Source organism: Scyliorhinus canicula, chromosome 19, assembly GCF_902713615.1.
Source record: "Scyliorhinus canicula chromosome 19, sScyCan1.1, whole genome shotgun sequence".
In the NCBI taxonomy this organism is placed as follows: domain Eukaryota; kingdom Metazoa; phylum Chordata; class Chondrichthyes; order Carcharhiniformes; family Scyliorhinidae; genus Scyliorhinus; species Scyliorhinus canicula.
The window spans coordinates 7,944,979-7,961,761 of record NC_052164.1 but is presented as its reverse complement, the minus strand read 5'-3'; the positions used below and the strand labels follow the sequence as shown (position 1 = coordinate 7,961,761).

At 49.5% G+C, this 16,783-nt stretch overlaps 1 protein-coding gene across 1 annotated transcript in view; it reads left to right on the top strand.

Annotated features, from left to right (window-relative positions):
- LOC119954452 (SRC kinase signaling inhibitor 1-like) overlaps positions 1 to 16,783 on the top strand; it is a 645,297-nt gene that overhangs the window by 250,562 nt on the left and 377,952 nt on the right. The window contains 1 exon segment of the mRNA XM_038779671.1: positions 609 to 892. Coding sequence (XP_038635599.1) covers positions 609 to 892 — 284 coding nt within the window.

Here is a 16,783-nt window from a genome sequence, read left to right as displayed (position 1 = left end):
TACACAATATTCCAGCTGAGCTTTAACGAGTATAAAATTAGCATAACCTTCTTGCTCTTGTAACCTACGCCCCTATTAATAAAGCCAAGCATGCTCTATGCTTCATTAAAGGCTGTCTCCACCTGTCCTGTCACCGTCAATGATTTCTACACCTATACACTCAGGACCCTCTGCTCCTGCAGCAACTTAAGAATTGTACCCCCTATTTTCTATTGTCTGTTGTGTAAAAAAATATTTGCTTCACCTCCTCCCCTGGCATTTTTGCCATGTTGCTTAAATCCATGAATACCTTCCGCCAGTGGAAACACTTCCTTCCTCTCTACCCTATCAAAACCCTTCAGAATTTTCAACACTTTTTACTAAATCTCCCCCTTTACCCTCTCCTATCCAGGGAGAATAATCCCAGATTCTCTTGTCTCTCCACATAACTACAGCCCCTCATCTCTCGTGTCTTTCCCATCAATTCCTCGCATCCTCTCCGAGGTCTTGACATCCTTCCTCTCCATGTGTTGCCCAGAATCAGGCTTGATGCTTCCTTCAGCTGAGGTCGAACCAGATTTGTGACAATGTGCGTGTTGTTTAATGCATGCCCTCTTATTCTCCTTTAGATGCCGACAAATCCAGCTCGCACATGATCTCTGCAGATGATGCTGAATACCCCAGGGAGTATAGGACCCTGGGAAATGGAACTCGACGCTTTTCCAACGTGGGCCTCGTTCACACCTCTGAGAGACGGCACACGGTGATCGCAGCACAGAGCCTGGAGGCCCTCACTGGCATGCAGAAGTCAGACATGGAGAGGAAGAGGGAAGCCTTCCTTGATCACCTGAAGCACAAGTACCCTCACCACGCCACAGCAATCCGGGGGCAACAAGAACGGCTCAGAGAACAGGTACAACAACAGCACTTACTTCTCTCCGTATCACATTGAAGAGGGGCCTGGAGCACTTGTACAGAAAAGTTAACTAATGAATCTTGAAACTTAAAAGCAGACTGTTATATTTTGAAACAACTTCAAAATGGAGACTAATTAGCACCAGAAAGTTAGCACTTTCATCTGGAATTTACATTTAACCCAGATTAGTGGGATAAAGCCTTCCCTCTCTCTCTTGCACTGTTAGAGCTCAGGTTTAATGTAGAGTGAACCAGTTAATTGTGGCCGTGACTACATAACACAAAAATGCTAATACCTGGGTCCTAAATCCTTTCACGTTAGTCTGTAGGGAAGCCAGTGGAATAATGGATGCTCTTATTGAGGATATCCATTCAGATATATTGTCGGGTCACCTTTACCAGAGTCTTTAATCCCTGTTGTAGCTGACCTGGGAGTGCCTGTTGCTGATGCTGGATATATTCAATGTTACTTTACTTGCCGAAAATTAAAATCCTGAACCACCCGACGGAAACTTGCATTTAAAGAACTTTCTATAAATCTAGAAAACCTTCACAAAGTGAATCAGAGAGATCTGATCAATGGTGACACAATCAAAGGAGGTAGCTGAAGAGAGGTGACCAGAACAATACCCGAGACCCATCTCGTAGACGGCGCTGCTGTCAGAGTCTGTCTCTCACAGATTGGTCACGTCAGCCATCAGCAGAAGTGCACCAGATGAAGCCACCCCATCCCTAATAGGTTTGCTGCCTGCCCATGTCGGCTGTCAAAGCAAGGATCCTGTCACTGTTGCCAATGACAACACCCAACAGCCTAGTCAAGGAGGAAAATGTTAAGGAAAGGAGGGATAATGGAAGGTAGATCCAGATAGAACAGTACAGCACGGTAGCATGGTGGTTAGCATAAATGCTTCACAGCTCCAGGGTCCCAGGTTCGATTCCGGCTTGGGTCACTGTCTGTGCAGAGTCTGCACGTCCTCCCCGTGTCTGCGTGGGTTTCCTCCGGGTGCTCCGGTTTCCTCCCACAGTCCAAAGATGTGCGGGTTAGGTGGATTGGCCATGCTAAATTGCCCGTAGTGTCCTAAAAAATGTAAGGTTAAGGGGGGGTTGTTGGGTTACGGGTATAGGGTGGATACGTGGGTTTGAGTAGGGTGATCATTGCTCAGCACAACATCGAGGGCCGAAGGGCCTGTTCTGTGCTGTACTGTTCTATGTTCTATTGTGGTTAAAGACATGGCTGCCGGTGGTGAAGGAAGACAGAAGGTTTGCGCACAAGAGGCCAGAATTGGTGGAAGAGAGAGTTCTGGGGAGTTTGTGGGTCTGGAGGATGTTACCGAGTTAAGGACAGCAAGGCATTGAGGGAATTTAAATATCAGGCTGACAATTTGAAATTTGAGGTGTCGGAGTGGCTGGAAGCCAATGTAGGTCATCAAGGACAGGACTGATGGGTCAGCAGGACCTGGTGAAGGATAGATTATGGGCTGCAGAGTTCTGGGTGTGGCTTAGAGAGTCGAGAGGGAGGCAATCGGAGTCCTGTGTGATAGGCCGGAGGAGAGGGAGATTTGGAGGTCATCGGGCCTTGAGGAAAGGGTGTCCCCAGTCAGAAAGGATCTTCTGATGGAGGCGCACTTCCTGCCCAAGATCCAACTATCTTTATTTATGCACATCCTCCCCCACCTGAGCTGTCATCTGCCCACCAGCCTACAAATTGAGTGGGAAATGCCCCTATGAGTGGGTGTGGAGAGCATTAGCTATGAGGAGCAATTGAATAAACTCGGTTTATTCTCACTGGAATGAAGGAGGTCGAGGGGCGACCTGATAGAGGTCTACAAAATTATGAGGGGCATAGACAGAGTGGATAGTCAGAGGCTTTTTCCCAGGGTAGAGGGGTCAATTACTAGGGGGCATAGGTTTAAGGTGCGAGGGGCAAGGTTTAGAGGAGATGTACGAGGCAAGTTTTTTACACAGAGGGTAGTGGGTGCCTGGAACTCGCTGCCGGAGGAGGTGGTGGAAGCAGGGACGATAGTGACATTTAAGGGGCATCTTGACAAATACATGAACAGGATGGGAATAGAGGGATCTGGACCCAGGAAGTGTCGAAGATTTTAGTTTAGATGGGCAGCATGGTCAGCACAGGCTTGGAGGGCTGAAGGGCCTGTTCCTGTGCTGTACTTTTCTTTGTTCTTTGTTCTTAAGTGACCATTAAGTGACCACTTAGTGACCTTATATGGGACAAGATGGGGCAAGGGCAGTTTCCCGTACAAGGCCCTGCTTGCCTCAGCGTAAGATTGCTTCCAGGTCAGGGTGGATGGGAACCCAGAGGGAATCCCATCCGTGCTATTTCACACACTGCCCCCACCCCTCACCCCCCTTCTCAGAACCTGTCGGGGAAGCATAAAATGATGGTCCTGTGCTGGATGATGCCTCTAATAGGGGCACCACATACATAAGGAATAGGGATAGATCAAGGATAAATCGCTAGGGGCCCCCAGAGATAATGGTGCAACGGTGGAAAGTGGAACCATTGTGGGAGATGCCTTGTCTATGTTAAGATAGGTAAGTGTGAGGGCAGCACGGTGGTGCAGTGGATAGCACTGCTGCTTCGCGGAGCCGAGGTCCCAGGTTCGATCCCGGCTCTGGGTCACTGTCCGTGTGGAGTTTGCACATTCTCCCCGTGTCTGTGTGGGTTTCATCCCCACAACCCAAAGATGTGCAGAGTAGGCAGATTGGATATGCTAAATTGCCCCTTAATTGGAAAAAAAATGAATTGGGTACACTAAATTTATGAAAAAAAGATTGGTAAGTGTGGAGTCAGGTGAGAGCTGGAATTCATAGAACTGGGCAGTGAAGGAGAGATGATGGAGGAGAGGTGGTATGGTCAAAGGCTGCTGAGTTATGGAGAAGGATTGGGCCACCATTATGGCTGGAACAGAGAATGTCATTTGTGACTTTTATCAGGGGTGTTTGAACAGTGTAGCGGGAGTGAAAAGCTGATCATACAGATTCAAGTATGGAGTGTGAGGGGCATGGACTCTGGGGGGGGGGGGGGTGATGCATGATCTATTGCACAAAGACTCAGATTGGGTACAACTGTGGCTTTATTGCAGTCAGATGGGTGGCCTCCTGCTGCAGCTGGCGAAATGGCAGATCAATGGAGGACACGCATATTTATACAGCTCCTAGTGGGCGGAGCCAGCCGGCAGGGGCTACCAGCGAACCTGTAGTACAGGTCCTACCTTACATTCCCTAATACAGGTGTACACAGTGGTTCACCACAGGGGGGCATTGGAATGTTGATGAAGTTTGAAGAGGAAAGGAAGGTTGGTGATCGAGATGCCATTTGGAAAGAGCACAGAGGCTGGGTGGGTATTTTGAGAGGGTTGACGGTTCTGAGAATAAGGGAACAGTACCTGAGGCCAGGAAACCATTTACGATGTCAGCAAGATTAGGGTTGAGGGAGCAACTTTTAAAACTTTCAGTTCCATCCCACGCACAATAGAGGTAATGGCACCAGGCTGGATATAGATACATAGATACATAGAAGGTAGGAGCAGGAGGAGAAGCCCTTCGAGCCTGCTCCACCATTCATCACCATCATGGCTGATCATCCAACTCAAAAACATATCTTGGTTATATTATTTTATACATTTGGAATTTAATCTTGTTGCATGCGCTGCTTGCCTACTCAATTTGCTGATTCAGTCTATATAACAAAATGGTGATTTGAGTGTTGCCGATACTTTCCGATGCTGGAGTGATCGTCACTCCGTGATGCAACAGGCTTGTAGATAGACGCGCTCATCTTTGTCTCCAGGCCGGTGCACGGCCTCACCCCTCCCTCAGTCTCCAAACCCCTTCAGCTCCACATCCCTCGAGATATCAGCCTTCCTCCAATTCTTGTCCCTTGGGCATTCCCAACTCGACCATTGGTGGTTGTTCCTAGACTCTAAACTCTGGAATTTCCTCCTTAGATCTCTCTACTTCTGTCTCCTCCTTAAAAACTATCACTTTGACCTGCCCCTAATATCTCCTGATGTGGCTCAGGGTCAGTTTTTTTCTGGAAAACATTCCTGTGAACCACTTTACTAAATTAAAATTGCTCGATAAATGCAATGGCTGAGGACAGAATTGTGCACGGCTCATAATCCTCAATCAAATACCTCAAACATAGGCATTAGCCATTTATTGAAGTGGCTAATCACTGAACGAAGGCATGACATGAGTTTGTTTCTAAACCTGCATTTATATAGCACCTTTCATGGTCTCAGGAAGTTCTAAAAAGCTTTACAGCCAATGGGGCACTTTTTAAAATGCAGTTATTGCTGTAATGTAGGAAACACAGGAACCCATTTGAACACAGCAGGATTCGGCAAACAGCAATTTGATAGTTGCCAGATTGCCTGTTGGTTGAGGGGTAAATATAGTCCAGAACACCAGTAAAGGCTTATCCTTGAAAAACGCATTGGGATCTTTACTATGTACCTAATAGGGAAAACCAGGGCCTCAGTTTAACATCTCATCCATATGGAGAAGCTCCGACAGCGCAGTATCCCTCAGTGTTACGCTAGTAGTTCATGTCCAGATTTTGTGCACAAGTTAACTGACAAATTGCTGACTCAGAAGCTACCAATGGAAGCACGGCAGACACGTTTACTTGGGTGTTATTTGGCATGACTTGGGTGGCACTGTTGAATCACAGCGTCAGGGTCCCAGGTTCAATTCTCCGCTGGGTCACTGTCTGTGTGGAGTCTGCACGGTCTCCCCATGTCTGCGTGGGTTTCCTCCGGGTGCTCCGGTTTCCTCCCACAAGTCCTGAAAGACGTGTTGTTTGGTAATTTGGACATTCTGAATTCTCCCTCTGTGTACCCGAGCAGGCACTGGAGTGTGGCGACTAGGGGCTTTTCACAGTAACTTCATTGCGGTATTAATGTCAGCCTACTTGTGACAATAATAAAAATTATTATAAATCAGCTCAGGAGACAATAATGTTTTTAATTATAAATTTAGATTACCCAATTCTTTTTTGTTTTCCAATTAAGGGGCAATTTAGCGTGGCCAATCCACCTAACCTGCACATCTTTGGGTTGTGGGGGTGAAACCCACGCAGGCACGGGGAGAATGTGCAAACTCCACACGGACAGTGACCCAGGGCCGGGATTTGAACCTGGGACCTCAGCACCGCAGTCCCAGTGCTAACCACTGCGCCACGTGCCACCCCTTGCTCAGGAGACAATCATAACCCATCATGGGACTGACATGATAATGAGATATTGGCAACTCCTTTCACTCTGTTGATGATATTTGAGCTCCTTGTATTGCCAGTGCCTGGCAATGTGATTCAGACTATTGATTGTCGCACATTTCCCTGTGAGAAATGCCTGTGTATCTGATGCCAAGAATAAAGGTGAGACCTCACTTACCTTCACCCGTCATCTGTGCAGCACAGGTGTGGTTCCTGCACCGTATGAGGTTGAAGAAGGACTCCTCTGCTGAGCTAGTGATGTATTCAGGGAGCGGACAGCTTCAGCACTTGCAGACGACAGCAGAGTTTCCACCGGTGCAGAGTGGCTGTCAACATTCTGGGATGACGTGATCTCAGTGAGGGTTCAGGTTGTCATTTGCAGTGTGAAGACAGAAACAGCCCTGACTGCTGAGAGTTCACGGAGACAGGAAAAGCGGGGGAGGAGAGGTGAAAACCAGGTGCACTGAAGACCCTCAGCCAAACTTAAGAACAAGTCCATAACCCAGCACTCTTTATTATAGAATGGTATAGCATAGAAGGAGGCCGGTCAGTCTATTGTCCCAGTGCTGGCTATTTTGTTGTGTTGTGCTGTTTCGGATAACACAGGCTGCTACTTGATGCAGTCTTAACTAAAGGATGCTCCAGACTCTGAAATGAGTTCAACGTGTTTATTGAAATGAAATGAAATTGAAATGAAATGAAAATCGCTTATTGTCACGAGTAGGCTTCAAATGAAGTTACTGTGAAAAGCCCCTAGTCGCCACATTCCGGCGCCTGTTCGGGGGGGCTGTTACGGGAATCGAACCGTGCTGCTGGCTTGCTTTGGTCTGCTTTCAAAGCCAGCGATTTAGCCCTGTGAGCTAAACAGCCCCTGAGAACACAGTTCTCAAATGAGTTCGACTCTCTGCTAATCTAACTGTAGTAACTCAGTCTAACTGTAGCAGCTTGCTCTAAGCCACGTGCTGGGGTGTGATGCTGGAACAGATTGGCTCTTTTGCTGCAGGTGATCAGAGAAAATTTTCCCGTTCTGATTATGATGTCACTGACAGGGAGTGACCAATCCAAACTCGCTTCTCTTTTTCGGCGGTCACTCGTTAACGGGTATGATCATCAGGGTCGTGTTTCTGGTCACGGGTTCTGCGGGTTCTTGCGTGGCTGATGATCCGGATCCTAGACCTACATCTTCAACCGCACATTTGACGGGTGTTTCCAGGAGCTGGGATCGGTCCTTACACTCTAGATCGCTGGTATTCCTTCCTCAGGCTCCTTTTCCTGGCCTCCTCATGTCATTGGGTGTCTTGAACGATTGTGTCCCTTCCATCAGGAGCTTCCTCCGGGTAGGTCTCTTCCGAGTAAGGGTCTCCCAGGCGGTGAAGACTATGTTGCATTTCGAGGTAAGATTTCAGGGTGTCTTTGAAGCACTTCCTTTGTCTTTCTCTCATTCGGAAGCCTTCCTTCAGTTGGGCAAAGAAGGTTTGCTTTGGCAGTCGGGACACATGGTCGGCCCAGCGGAGATGGTTTCAGATGATCATGGCATCGATGCAGATGCTCTTGGTTCCTGTAAGGACACTAATGTTAGTCCGCCTGTCCTCCCAGCTGATGCGGAGAGTCCATCCCAGACAGCGTTGCTGGTATCTCTCCTGGGCCTTGAAGTGGTGTCTGTAAATAGTCCATGATTCTGAGCCACGTAGAAGAGTTGGATGGATGACAGCTTTGTACTCGAGGATCTTGATGTCAGCACGGATGTCACGGTGTTCAAAGACTCACGTCCTTAGGAGCCCGAAAGCAGCTCTCGTGGATTGGATACAATGTTGGATCGCCGCGTCGATGTCAGCCTCGGAGGAGAGGTGATTCCCCAGGTATGGGTAAGGTTCCACGTTTGGTAAGGTTTCTCCATTGATCTTGGTGGAGGGAGAGACCGGATCTTTCCCAGGGGCTGGTTGGTAAAGGACTTGACTCTTCTTGCGGCTAAGGCTGAGACCGATTCTTTGGTATGCTTCCACGAAGGTGTCAAGCGCGGCTTAGAGATTCTGTTCTGAGAGAGTGTAGATGCCGATGTCATCCACATACTAAAGTCCCTCGAGTGATGTCACTATCATTTTATTCCTGGATTTCAAACGATTGAGGTGGAAAGGTTTTCCGTCCATCCTGTGGACGATGTCCACTCCATAGGGAAGTTTGTTCTTGACAAGGTGGAGGATGATGAAGATGAATAAAAGGGTGGGGACGATGACCCATCCCTGCTTGACTATTGTCTTAACCTCAAAGCTTCCAGTCTTTTTCCATTAGCGAGGGCTGTCGGCGACATTGTTACTATACCCTGGGCTAGTCTGCGAGCAATCCCAGCCCCAATTTACCCAGAGTCGTAACGCAGGTGACATTAACTCGTAATGTTAAAAATACCGTAAGTCTTTGATCATTGGCTGCCCAATAACTAGTCACCAGGCTTGTAAATTTAAACACATGTAACTTTTATCAATAACAGTAACTATAATTAAATAGGTAGAACTGCAACTGGTTAATTATTTTATAATTTCCAATCCCCCCCCCCCCCGCCCGCCTTTTACTCTCCCCACCCTCTGCACACAAATAAGACAAACAAACACAGAGGGGACGGGTGTAAAAAAACCGAAAAGTAAAAGGTTAAAGTCTCTGTTTGAGGTGGACATCTTCCAGTTAGATTCTTTCTGTCTAGGCCTCCAGTTGGATGTCTTTACCTTCAGTCTGCAATTGTTTTCATTGTAGATTCATCAGGATCTCGAGACTCCCCTGCAGACTCAGAAACTGCAGGCAGGAAACATTTGGGAGAAAGAGAGACAGAGAGAGCAGCACACAGCCATTCCCCTCAGCATCTAGGAGCTTTCTGCCAGTTCCTCTGAAAAAAGCCCTCCTGGTAGGACCCAATCACTGTCTGTTGCTGGGCAGAATATGGTCCCTGGTCAATCCATCGGCCACCAGCCAATCAATCTTCAGCTCTTTCCAGTTTTCCTTCACTCTATTAGAATGGACACTTTGAAGATTTTGGAAAGACATTGTTGGAAGTTCATTAGCATGCTTGGATCTTGAGGCCGCTCAACATTAATCTTTTTTATGCGCTGTTTCTTCATCTTCCGCTGCTTCCAATGGAGTTTGATGAACATAGGGGAGCGGATGAGCCGGTGGTCTGTCCAACAGTCATCGGCACTGGTCATCGCTATGGTGATGGGGGCATCCTTTGGTCTCGGGATCGGGCGGTGACAAAGTCAATCATGTGCCAGGGCTTCGATTGTTGGTGTCTCCAGGAAGTCTTGAACTTGTCTTTTTGGTGGGACAGTGTGTTAGTGATGTTCGGTGGTGTTCCGCGCATTTGGCGAACAGGAGAATCTGGTTAGAGTTCCAATTCCCAATTCCTTCCTTTCCGATAGTTCCTTTTCCAGATTTGGGAGTCCTTTCCAATCCTAGCATACAAACTCCCACACTTGCCCTGGACAGCCACTGTTGGGACAGTGAAGAAGGAACATGCTATGAAACCTCATGTTCGCTCACCTGTAATTGCTCGATGTTGGTAACTATTGACATCGGAATATGGCCGAAGGTTACGCTCAAGAAAGATTTGCGGAATGTTAGTTTGTGCCCAGCACGTGATTTTTAACTATATCCAGATAAACTATTTACTTCAACTTCATTTACTCAACTTTGTTCCATATACCTAGTGATCCAGAGATCTGTTGTTCTTGCTACGATCCCATCCCAGTTGATGTTATATCAGGACAGGAAGATCCCAGAATGAAACTCTGACTCAAAAGAGCATAACTTTTACTTTTATTTTCTAAAACATGGAGGAATAGAGTCACAGGATCGCTAATTAGTTTCAACAAGGAAAACGTTTATTAAACGTGAAAAGTTAGGTTATTATACAGTATTCCTTTATTCCCCCTTTGCTCAACAAATACACACAGATTTACAGATTAACATGGATTACAAAATACATCTTAAACTACAATTGTCTCATTAACACAATGTCCCTTTAAATACCGAGATAGATGTGGTCAAATACCCACTCCACTCTGAACCCCAAGTGAATATCTGTCGGTTTCTCCTCAGAATCTCCCAGACGAAGATCATTCTCCGATATCTGGCGGGCAGGCCATACCGGCGCCAAAGAGTGGCGTGAACCACTCCGGCATCAGGCCGCCCGGAAGGTGCGGAAGGTTCAGGGGTAGGCCGGCGCTGGAGTGACTAGCACCATGCCAATCGGAGCCGAAGGGTCTCCGGCGGCCGGCGCGAGTTGGCGCCTGCGCAGGAGCGCCAGCGTGTCCTCAGAACCGCTGGCGTGATTCCTGCGCATGCGCAGTGGGTTTCTTCTCCCCACCGGCCATGGCGTTGCTTTACAGCGCCCGGCGCGGAGGTAAAGAGTGCCCGCACGGCACAGGCCCGCCCACAGATCGGTGGGCCCCGATTGCGGGCCAGGCCGTCGTGGGGGCCTCCCCCAGGGCCAGATCCCCCTGCGCCCCTCTGCCCCGATGACTCCACAGACTGCCCGCAGAGGCAGGTCCCGCCATTAAGAACCTTGTGTAATTCACGTTGGCGGGGCAGGCCGAATACGGGCGGCCGCTCGACCCATCGCGGAGCGGAGAATCTTGGCCCCGACCGGCGCGACGACATTCCCGCCCCCGCCAAAAATACAGCACCGGAGAATTCGGCAGCCGGCGTCGGGGCGGGATTCACGATGCCCCTCGGCGATTCTCTGGCCCGGCGGGGGGGTCAGAGAATCCCGCCCCAGATAAGAGTTTCCAAACTCCACTCCCATAAAACATGCTTTAAATCTTCTCTCATTATTATGTATTCTCTTAGCAGTTTGCATTCTGAAATCCATTCCAGGTTTTACAAATGACTCTTTCAATGCCCCATTTTCAAAAGCAAATCCAGGCCAGAATTATACACCACCCCCTTTGAGGTTTCTTTTGTCTTAAATGCTTTTACACAAAATTTGAGATCGAGCCATCAATTTCCATTGTTATTTCAACTCACGTTCCACAGGTTATAGTAAAATCTCACCATGCTGAAAATCACATCAGATGTCTTTCTGGTGTCTCAGCCTTCTCAGCTCTGTCTGTCTGTACTGAACAGTTCCCTGTTCTAGCACATTTAATCTCAGACTTCTTGGAAACTTCTCTTCATTTCTCTAGTTTCCGTAGCTAGCTGCTCATCAGGGGCTGAATTCTCCCCTACCCGGCGTGACGGAGGGTCCCGGAGTAGGGGAGTGGCGCCAACCACTCATGGGTCGGGCCTCCCCAAAGGTGGGGAATTCTCCCCACCTTTGGGGGCCAGCCCCACGCCGGAGCGGTTGGCACCAGAAGACTGGCGCAAAAAACCAGCGCCCCCGGCAGCGGGGCTGGCCGAAAGGCTTTCGCCGGTCGGCGCATGCGTGATGTGGGTTTCTCTTCCACTTCCGCCATGGCGGAGGCCGTGGCGGCCGCGGAAGAGAAATAGTGCCCCCAGGGCACGGGCCGGGAGTCTGAGCGGGGGGCTCCGATCACGGGCCAGGCCACCATGCGGGCACCCCCCGGGGTTCGATCCCCCCCCCCCCCAGGACCCCGGGGCCCGCTCGCGCCACTGGTCCTGCCGTTACAGAGGTGGTTCAAACCTCAGCGGCGGGAGAGGCCTCCCAGCGGCGGGACTTCGGCCCATCCGGGCCGGAGAATCACCGCAGGGGCCTCGCCGATCGGAGTGGCGAGATTCCCGCCACCACCACTTCCCGGGTGGTGGAGAATCTCTGCCACGGCGGGGGCGGGATTTTAGGCGGCCCCAGGCGATTCTCCGACCCTGCTGGGGGTCGGAGAATTTCGCCCTAGATCTCTGCACTTGTTTTCCTTACCCTTACTCCATGGTATGTTTTTTCTTCTGACAAAGCTGAGAGAGATGTTCCCTCCATAGCCTCCCAAACAAACTGCCTTTAGGAGACGAAAGGGAAAATGCTGGAAAATCTCAGCAAGTCTGGCAGCATCTGTAGGGAGAGAAAAGAGCGAACGTTTCGAGTCCGATGACTCTTTGTCAAAGCTTTGTCAAGCAGGGCCTGAGAGGGGTCATGGCCATGAAGAGGGGGAATTGAGGGGGTGCCTTAGGGGGGCCAAGAAGGCAGCGGGAAGCCTGAAGGGGGGTGCATGGAGGGAGGGGGTTTCTGATGGGAGCATGGAGAGGAGTCTGAGGAGGGATTATGAAGGTGGTGCCTGAGGAGGCGCATGGAGGGTGGGGGGGGGGGGCTGATAAGGGAGAGGCTGGAAAGGGGGGGGGGAGCCTTAAAGGGGGAGAGGGGGGAGGGGGAGTCCTTCAGTGACCCCCGTAGCTGGATATCGCTCACTGAGGGGGGGGGGGGGGGGCAAACCCAATGCAGGCAAGGATGGATGGGATGAGGGAGTGGGTCACCCTAATGTGTGCGTGGTTTTGAGGAGGGGAGGTGATGTGGATATTTAGTGGTGGGGGGAGTTTGCCCCTCCTATGTCATGAGTTGGAAATGTTGCCCCTGTCTGCAGGGGGGGTCATGATTTCTGTGAGTGGGACATGTGAGGGACCTTCAACCTAACTTCAAGATCGGGGCACGCTGTATAAACCATGTCCCAATCTCTGAGGAGCTGGTCTGTCAGCGCCTTTAGCTCCACACTGCAGATAATATTGGAAGTGTGGGAAAATTCAGTTGGAATCTTCCCAAGCTACAACAAAATTCTTCAACTCGCGTTGAATAAGGGGCCTGAATGAGAAATGCACGGCCAAGACCACACATAGCCCCGTTTTGTACAGTGGGGAGATCCGCTCACCAGAACTCCCCAGTGTAGCAAACGATTTCTGACCCCCACCCCCAGCCCGAATGCAATATGGGAGGGTCCACAGCACCCCCCCCCCCCCCACCCCCCCCCCCCCCAACACCCACACCGGACAACCCTAGCCCGATCGTACAATAAAATTGCAGATTGGCAGTGCCAGCGACTGACGGGCCAACGAGAAACATGTGGCTCAGGGAGCGGAGAACCCCACACTTGGTCATTGTTTTGGGGAACTGCCCCCTTAGTCTCCGTTTATCAATGAGGTTCCACAATCATAAAACCCACTAAAATCTACCAACTCTGCTGAATATGTTCGATTGACACACCCCGACCCCAGTCACAACTGTTTTTTAGTGACACTGCCCTCTGTGTGAAGCAACTCTCCCCGACATCACCCCTGAATCCCCCAGCTTTAATTCTCAGCCTTTGGCCAGGATGTTATGGCCTTGCTGCCTGCTGGGATATTACGAGGCCGCTGAAGTGATTGGCAATTTAAATGGCCCCCAGTATTAACGGGGGGGGGGGGGGGGGGAAGAGACGCACCATGTCGGGCTGGAAGACCCCGGCCTATGTCTCCTGACATCAGAGGAACTATTTCTCTCTGTCTACCCTGTCAACTTTTAAAATCATCTTAAACACCTCAATCAGATGATCTCTTAATCTTCCATAATCAAGGGAATTAATGCCTCGCCTATGCAGAATGTCATCATAATTGAACCATTTAAATTCTATCATCTGCCAATCTCATGATTCACCTGGAAAATTAATTCTCAAGGGGTGGGATTTTCACCCCCCCCCCCCCCCCCCCCCAACCCTCCGGAAGATCCCGCTGACAGGAAGGACCAGGAAATTCATTAATGTGTGCCCTCACTACTGTTGGACAAAAGTTGAATTTCCGCCCCCTGCCACAAATATGGTTTTATTTTAATAAAATATGCGTTCATAAAAAATGAACATGATCTCATTCGTTGATCCAGCAGGGAGAATACTCCCATCAACACACCTCTCAAGTGGCAGAGCAAATATAGAGTCTAAGGTATTGAGCAGATCTGTTCGAGCACATCATTGTATATCAAGTGCACACAGTCCTTTTATCTACGTTTTGTTGTAGTGTTTGTTTAGCTACTGTGTGGACCATTGTTGTACCAGCAAGATAATTCCAAGAGTCAAACTGTGTGGGAAGAGGGTTTCGAGACTTGAGAAATCCTCCCACTTACCTACAGTTGCGGTCTGCTTTCTCAGGGAATATTTTATATATTAATCACTCTCCAATGAGAAGTCAAATCCTAGGACGTTATTAACATTGGCCAGGTTGTTGAAGGGTCGTGGAGGGGTAAATTGATCCAACATGACTTTCATTTCTTTACAGTTTAGGAGATGGGAGGGGGGGGGGGGGTGGAGCGGGGGGTGATCCGTTTGAGGTATGTAAAGTGCTATAAGGATTCAATAGGGAGAAGACAATTTCCTCTTCTGGGGGTTTTAAGAACATGGGAACGTCAACTTAAAATTATAGCTGAGCCATTCACTGGTGAAATAAGGACACATTTTTTCCACAAATAGGATGGTGGAAATCTAGAACTTTCTACTCCGGTAGGCTGTGGGTATTTGGCCAATTTGAGCTGACGTGATTGAGATGGGTAGGTTTGTATTAGGTAGGGCTCTCGATAGATACATGGCAAAGGCAGGAAAATGGAGCTAAGCTACCGATCAGCCATCTTCCAATTGAATAATAGAATGGACCAGTTATTTGCTGAATGGAGACATTGGGCGGGATTCTCCGCCCCGCCAGTCGGCCAATGGGATTTCTCATTGTGGGCAGCCCCAATGCCGACAGTAAATCCCCGGGCGTGGGAACGCTGCTGGCTCTGCAGAGAATCCCGACAGCGGAGAATCCCGACAGCAGAGAATCCACCCCATTGTGTATTGGAAAACACAAAGTCGCTTCGAGCAGACAGTTCAGTGGAATTTACCCTGACTCCGTGGCCAGAGATACACCGACTGGAATTCTCTGCCCATTGGGATGCTGTTTTACCGCCGGCAGCGGACCCTCACCCACAGATTTCCCAATGGCGTGGGGTGGCTTTAATGGGAAATCTCATTGACAAGCGGCGGGAGCAGAGAACCCCCCCCCCCCCCCCCCCCGCCCCCCGCCAGCGAATGGCGCACCACCGAGAAATTGGGGGAACAGAGAATCACACTCACCATATCCAATGGAAGATCCATAATGTGACTTGCATTGGTTCACGCTGGCCCCTGGCCACGTAGCATCCTTCAAATCAGCATTGAGTGAAGACGGTTGTGTACTTAGCCCCTCACCTCTGGCTCATTGGTCATTGACTGGCGTGGCTAGATCCTCGGGCTGGACTGTTCGGGGTGATGTCAAGACGCACTTCTTCACACAAAGGGATAGTGAAAGTTTCGAGCTCTGACTGTTGAGGCAGAGTTCTATTGAAAATGGGTGGCACGGTGGTACAGTGGTTAGCACTGCTAATGCGATTTCCCATTAAAGCCGCCTCACGTCGCTGGGAAATCTCTGGATGGGGAACGGCTGTTGGTGGCAAACGAGAAGCCGCAGAATTCCAGTCAGGGTTATGAGATCAGGGTAACTGTCTGGTCAAAACGGCTTGCGGTATCCAATACACAATGTGTCTATTCAGCAAATAGCTGGCAGGTCAAAAGTCAAGTGATTTTTTTTTTCATCAATTATTAATAATAATAATCGCTTATTGTCACGAGTAGGCTTCAATAAAGTTACTGCGAAAAGCCCCGAGTCGCCTCATTCCAGCGCCTGTTCGGGGAGGCCGGCACGGGAATTGAACCCACGCTGCTGGCCTTAGAACATAGAACATACAGTGCAGAAGCAGGCCATTCGGCCCATCGAGTCTGCACTGACCCACTTAAGCCCTCACTTCCACCCTATCCCCGTAACCCAATAACCCATCCTAACCTTTTTTGGTCACTAAGGGCAATTTAGCATGGCCAATCCACCTAACCTGTACGTCTTTGGACTGTGAGAGGAAACCGGAGCACCCGAAGGAAACCCACGTAGGCTCATAGAATTTACAGTGCAGAAGGAGGCCATGCGGCCCATCGAGTTTGCACCGGCTCTTGGAAAGAGCACCCCTCCCAACCGCAAACCTCCAGGGAGAACGTGCAGACTCCGCACAGACAGTGACCCAGCGGGGAATCGAACCTGGGACCCTGCACTGTGAAGCCTTGTTCTGCATTACAAGCCAGCTGTTTAGCCCACTGTGCTGAACCAACCCCTTGACAGGATGTGAGCATCACTGGCAAGACTAACATTTATTGCCCATCCTTAATGCTCTTGAGACGTTTGTGGTGAAGAATCAACCACATTGCGGTGGATCTGGAGTCATATATAAGCCAGACTGGGTAAGAATGGCACATTTCCTTCCCTAAGGAACATTAATGAACCAGGTGGCAATCCGGCAGGATTACTGATACTAGTTTATATTCCAGACTGATTCAATTAACTGAGTGCATAATTCCCAGCAGTCATCCCTTGAGATTATGACTTCAGTGACCCAACCACTATGCTGCTGTACTGTTAAAAGGGCAAAAAGAAATATAGGTTTCGAGGGGTTTGGGGTCCAGAGAGTGGGGTCAAGGCAGCTAAAGTCACAGCCCCTCCAAAGTTGCGTCAAGGGGGAAGGGTACACAGAAGGGCTGCAGGACACGGGAGGTCTAAAGCAGTCACAGGGAAAAGGTGCAGCAAGGTCCAGGGGGAATTTGAAGACTGAATGAAATGTTTATATTGAATACTTTGGAGAGCAGCAGTGAAATATCAGCGATGAAAATGGAGATGATGGGTAGCATGGTGGCGCAGTGG